The 9,912-nt window shown below is 44.7% G+C and overlaps 1 protein-coding gene across 2 annotated transcripts; it reads right to left on the reverse strand.

The window, feature by feature from the left end:
• Positions 1–66: 66 nt before the first annotated feature.
• LOC136938390 (V-type proton ATPase subunit C 1-A) lies at positions 67–7,209 on the reverse strand. Of its 2 annotated transcripts, none has more exons than XM_067231685.1 (13): positions 7,077–7,209; positions 6,506–6,691; positions 5,849–5,916; positions 4,271–4,356; positions 4,047–4,141; positions 3,821–3,912; positions 3,454–3,552; positions 3,272–3,340; positions 3,047–3,139; positions 2,862–2,955; positions 1,289–1,386; positions 1,009–1,135; positions 67–877 (listed from the first exon to the last, which is right to left on the reverse strand). In XM_067231685.1, the coding sequence occupies exons 2-13, from the start codon at positions 6,635–6,637 to the stop codon at positions 779–781; spliced, it is 1,152 nt and encodes a 383-aa protein (XP_067087786.1). In that variant the 5' UTR covers positions 6,638–6,691; positions 7,077–7,209; the 3' UTR covers positions 67–778. The 2 variants fall into 2 exon arrangements, with proteins under 2 accessions (XP_067087786.1, XP_067087785.1); XM_067231684.1 differs by having other exon boundaries at positions 7,072–7,200.
• Positions 7,210–9,912: the final 2,703 nt, after the last annotated feature.

Raw genomic sequence — 9,912 nt, forward strand, 5'->3', positions numbered from 1 at the left:
CCGGGCCAACTAGAGAATAAATAGATCATGACTCTGATTTACTAAATGAATTAAAACAAATACCAGTCCTTATATTATTTATTCATATTTGAATATGTACGACATACACATTGTTCACATATACACACACATATATATATATATCTCTCTTTTGACATCAAATATACACAACATGAGACACACATTTTGTTACACAAATTGTTTCAGAATGGACTACTACCTTAAAACAAGTAAACCGGATGTGCTTCGATTTATGAGAAAAATACCAAATTACTCACAGCACAAATTAACAATGAGGACCACTGAAATACTCAGCTATCAACGTGCACCACACATGTGGAAGGAATGACTGAAAATACCCATAATCCTTCTGTACCTTTATTAAAATCCAATCAATAGATTCTTTCACCTCATCTCAGCACACACTGTAAATACTTTGCCATAAAAAAAAAAATGTAAACAAAAAAGAACAAAACAACAAACACCAACTTGATTTTTGACCACACAGTTAAGAGTGGCAGAAGAAGCTCTTTCAGTGCTTTTTCACACCACATGGAATGAGCATGCAAATCTGGGGGGCAGGGGGGGGGGGGACTGGGGGGCAGTGTACCCCAGACAAGCTGGGGGAAGGCTTATTAGGGCGATGAGACCCCTCCCCTTCAGGAAGAAGGCGGGGTGATCAGGGTAAAGGAGCGAGACAAGCCGAAGAAGACAGCAAAACACAGGTTAGTTTGTACTCATAGCATCTCAACCTAAATACAGGGCAAACCGGGAGATGTTAGACTTTGAAGTCCAGCAGGTTGCAGTCTATCTTGTAGTAGACGTATGGGTAGTACTCCTGTTGACTCAAGTTCAGACCAGGGATGTCCATAGCAGACTGGAGGCACAAGACGCACATTCACATCTCACATGAATGCCCACTGTTACTTGCCGCAGCTCTGCAAACCACTATAAACGTGAATGAGGCCATTCTGTGCACACCACTGTCATCCCTTCACTCATACTCACGTCCATGATGGCCGCTGCGCTGCTGTCCAGGTGCTTGTACAGGTCAAACAGGACCTCGCGCAGCTTCTTCACATTCTTCTTGTTGGGCTGGAGAAGCATGGCCTGGAAGTTCACCGGTAACCCATACCTGTAGAGACACACACACAGACACACACACACACCACACACACGCACCATTAAGCAAGACTGATGTCAGGGGACCCCCTTCTTCCCTAACAGAGAGAACAACTAAAACGGCATTGAAGGTTTAAGACAGCAACAAAATGGCCACCACAATTACCTGAGGACAGATTCCACAAACACCCTCAGAGCCTTGATGTGGATCCAGGCAATGAAGGCCTCACTGAAGTTCACTTTGAGCCACCGAACCAGAGGCCCCTGCAGAGAGAGGAGGAGGACCAGGGTTAAGGCCTCCACAGGCTCACTACAGCTACTCAATAATGTCCCACTGAGACATGTGCAGAGCATGCACTGCCCCATGTCACTGTGCTATGCGGCATTGCATGTGTGAAGCCGGGGGCAATTCTCCCTGGGGCCTCCTATAACTGAAGCATCTAGAACAGTGGTTCTCAACCCTGGTCCTCAAGTACCCCCTGTCCTGCATGTTTTCAAATAAATGGTCGTTAGCAGGCTTCTGCATTACTAGATAACGTCCCATTCATTTGAATCAGGTGTGTTGGAGCAGGGAAACATCTAAAACATGCAGGACAGGGGGTACTTGAGGACCAGGGATGAGAACCACTGATCCAGAACAGGGAGTCAGGTGGCTGAGCGGTGAGGGAATCGGGCTAGTAATCCGAAGGTTGCCAGTTCGATTCCCGGTCATGCCAACTGACGTTGTGTCCTTGGGCAAGGCACTTCATCCTGCTTGCCTCGGGGGAATGTCCCTGTACTTACTGTAAGTCGCTCTGGATAAGAGCGTCTGCTAAATGACTAAATGTAAATGTAGAACAGTGGTTCTGGATCAGCGGCTGCTGGTCTTTCAAATAGGGGAAGCTCATTTTCGGCCTACATCATATACATTTTCCATTTATTTTGCTAGTTCACTGGCTAGTTCACTCTAACCTAGTCTACTGTATGAATGATTGAACGATCTAACAAAACAATATTAAACTCGAAGGAAATGTGGGAATTAGGTTAAACTGAAACAAGAAATGTGGTGTATAATTGTATGAAATGTATGATGAGAATTGGCTAGCAATTTCGCCAAGCAAATACCAAGAAATATGTTGCAGCAGTTAGTCTTTGGACTACACTTGCAAAATCCGCGATGGGACTGAGCTCGAATATCTTCTGCGACTTTTTATAGTACAAATTTGCTGTCAATCAAAAGGAGACGCAGTCTTTCGACAGACCCTCCAATCATCACGCAGAAGCCCGGCGTCCAGGCCAGCCCACTCCTCCATTCACCCCCAGAGACGCTGAGCGTCCAGGGCGGGACATAATCGCAGCATTTATCCAATGACCGTATAGTTTCAAAGCACTGAAAAAAACTGTTCAAAGCAGCCCCATTAAAGTCCATGGACGCTTGACTTCAACAGGGAAATGCACTGTGACGCTACAGGAAATTATGAGAAGGAAATCGAGTCAGTCGACCTGCTGCCATATGTAGCCGATTCTGAACGGACTCGTCTTCGAGATGAACGTGTTCTAACGTATTTAAAATGTTAACACAATAGTAAACATTTGACCATACATTTTTTGACATTTTACGGGAAGCCGAGATTCCCTTGCAGTCTTAAAGAAATCGCCACTGATCTAGAATCACTCTGATGGATACCCAGTGCAGTGTCTGGAGACCAGACAACGTTGGCAGTGTCTGGAGACATGCAGAAGGCCTGGAGAACACGTACAAACTGCTTCTTCTTGTCCGTGGACAGCCGAGTCATCTCCTCCTTGTCGGCCTTCAGCTCCTCCTCGTTGTACTGGAAGTCCCTCACTGTGAACCTGGGGTCAGAGGCGGGGTCAGGGGTCAGAGTTCAGGGCCCAGAACGTGTGTGTGTGTGCGTGAGTCCTGGACCAGGCGGTGGGAGCTTACCTGTTCTCCCTGGCCTTGTGTTTGAAGTCGTCGAGGGCCTTCCTGAAGAGAGTCACGCTGAAGAGACCGCTGTCATGGTCCTCAAAAAGCAGGCTGTTTCACACACGCACACACAGATACATAAATATATACCTAACGCATAAATCCATACCTAAAAGCACTCTAGTGTTAAACAATCAACCTAATTATGCAGGTTCCGAATCTTGACCTCCAATATGAACTTACTTGGTGGATCTGGGCACCACCATCTCAGCAAGAGTTTCATAGTTCTTCTGCCAGTCAGCATAACCGGTCCTGAAAAGAGAACAGTAGTATAGTTCATCAGAACCCCTCTGCTGTCCAACAACTGGCCTTGAACAAATTAGATTAATATGATTTTGACATTAAGTGGCGGTAGAAAGTCTTACTTTGGTACAACCACCAGCATAGTGATCAGGTACTCGGAGTCAACAACAAAGTCATCCTTCTTGACAATGTCAGCAAGACTTCTTGTCAGGAGGCTCCCCCTAGTGAGAGACAGCAGTATTGCAGAACACCAATCGCACACAACAAAGAGTTCTGCCAAAATATTACTCGAAATTATCATTGTTTCGAGATACATACATATAATTGATACTATATAGTATCACTATCGAACTATATCTTCTATGAGGGTCTTTAATATGAATATTGCTTGGTTTTACAAACTAATATGTTTTCCTAACACTTGGACAAGATCATCTAAAAGAGCGTTACAGACTCAGGGGTCAGGGGGCTGTGGGAAGTAGGACTCACGCGTTCTTCCTCTCCAGGTTCTGCAGGTTCCCTTTCAGGTTGTTGTAGGCCGACGCCCTGGCCTTCAGGTCGTTGTCAATTTGGGTCACTTGCTGTAGAGGAGAACCAACATGGAGACATGCTCAGAGAATACTCCGCAGCATACTCACTCAATATAAAAGGTACTGACAGACCGAATTAAAAGGCAACAGGTAAACTGTCTGTGAGGGGGCTGGGTGTGACTTGCCTTAGAAATGATTTCAGAGATGTTTTTCAAGGACTGTTTGATGGGGTACTTAGCCATGTCCCACTGGAACCGTGTGATATAGGTGACCAGGTCCACTGGGAGGGAGGGGGGGGGAGGGTCAATGTGATGTATAGTATAAATCAAGTGCACCGCAAGTATGGCAGTGTGTGACCAGAGGCATGCTGTTAAAGTCAACTTAGCTCCAGTAGCCTGAGCTAGCTTACCTCCGTTAGCAAGCAGGTTCTCCTGGACCTTGTCCCGGCTGTCCTCCAGCACATCGGCCATGTACTGAGCCACTTTCCTCACCACACTGTGAACAGCCAGGAGACAGTGAGGCAGGCAGGCTGGGCAGGAGCCCAGCAACATCAAAAAGATCACACACTGCTGGTAGGCCCATTCAGGGTAGTATGTTTTCATAACACACGTTGTTCAAAGGCATCAAAGCGGACCCTCCGAACCGAGCGACGCATGTAGAGCATCACTGTGCTCTCCTCGCTCTCCAGTTTAGCCCTATTCCAGGGCCTTAGGCCTGGGCTTATAACATGTAACTGTGCAGTTATATCCCTACTTTAATACTAAAATATGTTTATAGTCCAACACTGTTCAAGATGCGTAGAATTGACCCCTCATGTGCTCATATGATATTACATTATTATGTGAAGAACCAATAACAGATCTGTATGCTTAACACTGTTCATGATAGTAGAAAACGACTCATGAAGGACAATGATGTCTGCATAATGAAATACCAAGCTAGCTAAATGTCTGTTTGAGGTTCTAGATCTCATCTCATCTAGGGAGTCAGGTGGCTGAGCGGTGAGGGAATCGGGCTAGTAATCCGAAGGTTGCCAGTTCGATTCCCGGTCATGCCAACTGACGTTGTGTCCTTGGGCAAGGCACTTCACCCTACTTGCCTCGGGGGAATGTCCCTGTACTTACTGTAAGTCGCTCTGGATAAGAGCGTCTGCTAAATGACTAAATGTAAATGTAAATCTCACCCCTGTATCCTGCAAACAGCACGCCTCTGGAGCTATTCAGTGCTTATGGTGCCAGCACAAATTAAATTAGAAAGTAATAGCTTTAAAATTTAAAATGTTCAAATGGAATATTATATGCTAAATCTGAAATTGTATTTCAGAGATTGATATCGAATTGAACAGTTTTGATTTGAAATGGCACTAAAGTACAGAGGCTGGGTTAGGAGGACTGGCCGCAGGCTTCTGTAGTCTGTGGTTCCTCTGGGGCTTCCAGCTAATGTTGGCCTTTCCCAGGCGCTCATCAGAGGAAGCCCAGGACGTGTGAGTTTTGGACCTCAGGTTTTCCAACGTTTATATATAACTTCTTCAAAATCACCAACAAGCCCATAAGTCACCAGGTTTAAATATCACCCAGGAAAGAGATGCTGATGTGTCACCCAACTGCAAATTGCTAACTTTAGTCCGCAGGGGCTGGTAGACTCATGTCTGTGTGAAATTCCTCCTTTCTACAAGGCAGGGAAGGGATTAGAGGGCTGGGCCTGGGTCCAGGCTTCCAGGATCAGAGACTGACCGGCCCTCACCGGTCAGGCATGCTGCCTCAACAAAAACACTCTGTGGCTTGTCCGTCCAGCTCAACACCTTTGTGCTTATGATGCGCCTCTGTCATTTCACTGATCTGATATCAATAGTTCTGAAATGGATGTGTAGCCCAGACCTGTGCTATGTTGATAACACTCCTACCAACAGCTTGGCCTACAGTCCCAATTTGGCTCTGATTATAACCATATTCAATGCTGGATGGAGGAATACAAGAGTAGGCCCTACCTTTCAACAAACTGGTCCAGTTTGGCCAGCTCGTCAGACAGGCCCACTAAGACATCGAGCGTTCCCACCTGGAGGAGAAGAAAAAGACACAAGCAGGACCACGTGAGTGATTGGGCTGTGCAGTCCTGGGACAGAGGGTCTTTGTGGAGCCTGCAGAACAGTGTTTTGATAGAGACTTGAGGGGCCTCGTCGGTTGCCTGTGACGTGCAGGGGGGCCCCGTGTGTTTAGGACGGCGACTCTTTTGTGGGAACTCCTTAGTGCGTCGCAAACAGTTCCAAGAAAACATCCCGAGCCCACGTGGCGAGAGGTCAGCGAGGTCCCTCCACCCACGGGACGGTGAGTAACGAGGCGAGGATCCGTCTGTAAATCTGATGCTTCAAATCCTTTCAAATACATTTTGAGTTTAATTTACAACGTGTGACTGGCCAGATGGGTGGATTTTTGTACGTTTGGCACTATTGGCCGGGAACGCTCACCCCATGTAAATCAATTAAACAAGCGCATCCCCAAAATTTGAAGGGATTCAAAGCACAACCAGCAATTCAGATGATATGCATTCAAAATGTAGATTACACTGCAACCCAACACAATTCAGATTCAACAGACTCACAGGATTATAAAGAATAAACACAACGCCATAAGAAAGGTAAACAAACCTTGAGGTCTGGTATGTTGAACTTGTTGTTGGTAGAGATGTTATTGGTCTTTGTTGTGGCCACCATCATCTTGTCCCAGGTTTGCTGGCATGTCTTCTCTCCAGGAGCAGAAATCAACCAAAACTCTGTCATGGCTGCTACAGACTGACAACAATTCTGAACAGGTCACTGGAGGGTGCAGGAGGGCTGAAAGACAGAAATATTTATGGTAACCAACTGAATGTTTTTTTTAATTATTATTAAGAAAGCCTGGCCCAACGAGCAACCTTTACTAAGGAATGACCGTTTACTGTGACACTGGCTGACAGCTCTCTCTGACATCTGCGACTTGTGTAGATGGGCCTTGTTTGAAAATACAACATGTATTTTATCATGCAGAGGTCGAACCTCGGCTAGGAACTAGTTATTTTTTAAATTTCTTCTTGCGTTGTAGCTGGACGTACAGGATTACACGACATTATACGCTATTAGCTAGCTTAGCAAACAGAAGTAGCAGCACTCAACAGCACAACAGACCAAAGAGAAAGCTAACTGTTGCTAGCTAATGACATTTTAGGGAGTCTTACCTTACTTCAAATGAAAATAATTGTTGATAGTTAACAATATTCAGTATTCAGTCCGTGTTATGGATCACTGTTCATAATTGCTGAACAGGTCGTGAGCTAGCTGCTACAGAGGTCTCCTGACCATCACACACAGTCAGCTGATCCGATGGGGAACAGGAAGGCCTCTCGAGGGGGGGATGGTCATTGTACTACAATAAACCTTGACTACTGCTCTCAACTGGCCAGGATGAAGTACTGCAGGAATTGAGTTTCAAGAGAATGATGACTTTACAGATACCTTAAGTATGTCTGTAAGTATCTGCCTGCAAGCTAAATTTAATTGCACTTTAATTACAACTTGAGAAACACAAATTCTTCCTTATGTCTTATATTAGAAATTCCTTGTGTATCAGTACAAGTTAGGCTTCCAAATTAAGCTTCAAGACATACCCCACTAACTAGCTTTGCATTCTGGACAGACTATAAATTCAAGATTACCTCAGCGACAGCGACATTCCTGCCCTATCAGTAACAATCTTGCATGCCAAGTCAGCACGGAGAGAAGGAGGTATTGACTTTCTAAATTTGAACAGGAGTCCAGTTTCCTGACCGTGGGTGTCTCCAGGGAACAGCCCACAAAGGGATAATGTTTATAGTTCAGTGGGTCTGGGGCGCATTGTTTGGGACACAATGCCTGGTCTGGCTGGAGCCGACCCCGGGGATCAAACGCCAGGGTGGGTTTGCCCACTTTTGGACCTGAGCCAGTCTGCTAGGACGCTGCTGGATGGTGGCCAGCTAATAGGATAGCCACACCACTGGGGCTGTAGTTTGGGACTGGAACTTTGGCGCACTGGGGAGAGGGCAATGTGTCTCAGGTATGTCTGATATCATAATGCAAGTTCTATCAAAGGCTCTGTTTCTAGAGTTGCATTTTACTCTTCATCAAGGTGAGATAGAGGTACTGTACACATAAGGAGAGAGAGATTTGAGCAAGTTTCTTGTGTCAATTAAATTAGTCGATAAGTCTCTTTAGTCCTCCTGCTTTGTATACAGAGCATTTCATTACCTGTACATATCACATGTTTGAACTTAATATTGTGTCCTCTCAGCCCACTTCAGTTCACTCACAGTTCAAAAGCCCTCTCCCTCGCTACAGCCTTCAAGACATCATTCACCTGACCTACATGACTGCTATTCATGTTCAAGTAACTATGTCCAAGGTTATATTGTTATTTTATTAATTATCAGAGAAGGTTTTGACCCCCCAGGTCTTCTAACTTGCTCTGTGATTACAATACATCAGTAATTATGCGCCTTGTTTTAGTGTCTTTGACATTGAACTCATCAATTTTGGTGGACTAAGCAAAGAGGGCACTGCAGGTTACAGAGGGCGGAATTGTGTGAGACTCGTGTTATTGTTTCGGTTGGAGATAGTACTATCCATTCTGTCAACTCGTACGATAGCTTTGTTACAAGGACTTGCCCTGGGAAACCTGACCCGAAGTCAAACATAAATCATGACCACGTTTCAAGAAGATCCAGTTAGAACAAGTCGTTTTTTTGACTTGGTTTTCACAAGTAGCAGTGAGTTACAAGTGATTTGTTATGAAATGTATTTTCTTTTGAGACATCACTCTGATTCCATCAAAATAAATCATTAGACACATATTATAAAAAAAAATGCTTATTTTGAAAGAAATGCTGTTGATGTCTTATAAGCGTACACATTTGTAGATGAATGCTACAAGTGGTTTGGTTTATATAATCCTACTCAACATTCACATCAGAGGAAAGCTCTGTTTGTGAGTTCTTTTACTTAGCAACATTCTTTGGCAAATGGCGGGGCGTTGGAACACCGTGGTATAAATCACAGCATTAACAACAACAAGTAGAATCAAGCTCGGTTGCGTAACGCAGAGACAAGTTACTGACTGCATGATCTGACGGGGATCTGATTCAACCTGCTCCTACTCACCAGAACCTCCAGACTCCACTGTATAGCACAGCACTATAGAATATATGTAGTAGTTCACTCCCAACTGTGTGTATGTGTGTATGTGTGTGTGAATTTGTTCTTCCTCAAGTGAACACATGCCTGCCTTACCTGTGAAAGTCAGACAGAAAAACAGAAGATGATATTTCGAAATGTCATGTGAGGTTAGTCTTTTCTCTGTGAGACGATAGGCCTACATAGATTACACCCATTGGCACAAATCAAATCAAATTGATTTCTTTATAGTCCTTTTTACAAACAATTCAACAGAGGGCTTCACGTATGCCCATATAACTGCAGCTAAACCACCCTAAACTCTCAAGGAACATTGAAGTGTCCTTCCTTATTCACTCAGTCCTTCCATCCGTTGGTCACACTGTTTGTGGATATTTGGGCCACACTTCAGACTTCAGCTGGGCCCTCAGTGTTTCGATGTAATCTGTTCAATGTTGGCAAATGAGAATTCCTGTGACACAATGCAGGCTCTGGAGTGTTTTCCCTCAGCGTGGGCGGAACACACGTCTCGACGTCCAGCGAGCGCTTGGTAGCCGTGGCCATTATGATGCAAACAATGGAAATCAAACATTACGGTTTACTGGAAAGCACTTTAGATGCTATGTGTGATTATACCTCATGTACATACTCCATGATACATTCTGACGGGGGTCCAGACACAAAACTCGGAACAGCTTTTGTGTTGGGGGCCTCAGGAAAAGGGAGAAAGTTTCTGCCTTAAGTGTTTACAATAGGCAGAGCAATATTTATTATGAGCAAAACAAAATACTCATTGTTTATTTTTCCATAGCCAGTACCCATAGCGTTTATGAGGTGTTTTCTTTATTTACCCTCTCAGGTAAACATAAAAAATG

This window comes from Osmerus mordax, assembly GCF_038355195.1.
Source record: "Osmerus mordax isolate fOsmMor3 chromosome 6 unlocalized genomic scaffold, fOsmMor3.pri SUPER_6_unloc_5, whole genome shotgun sequence".
Lineage (NCBI taxonomy): Eukaryota > Metazoa > Chordata > Actinopteri > Osmeriformes > Osmeridae > Osmerus > Osmerus mordax.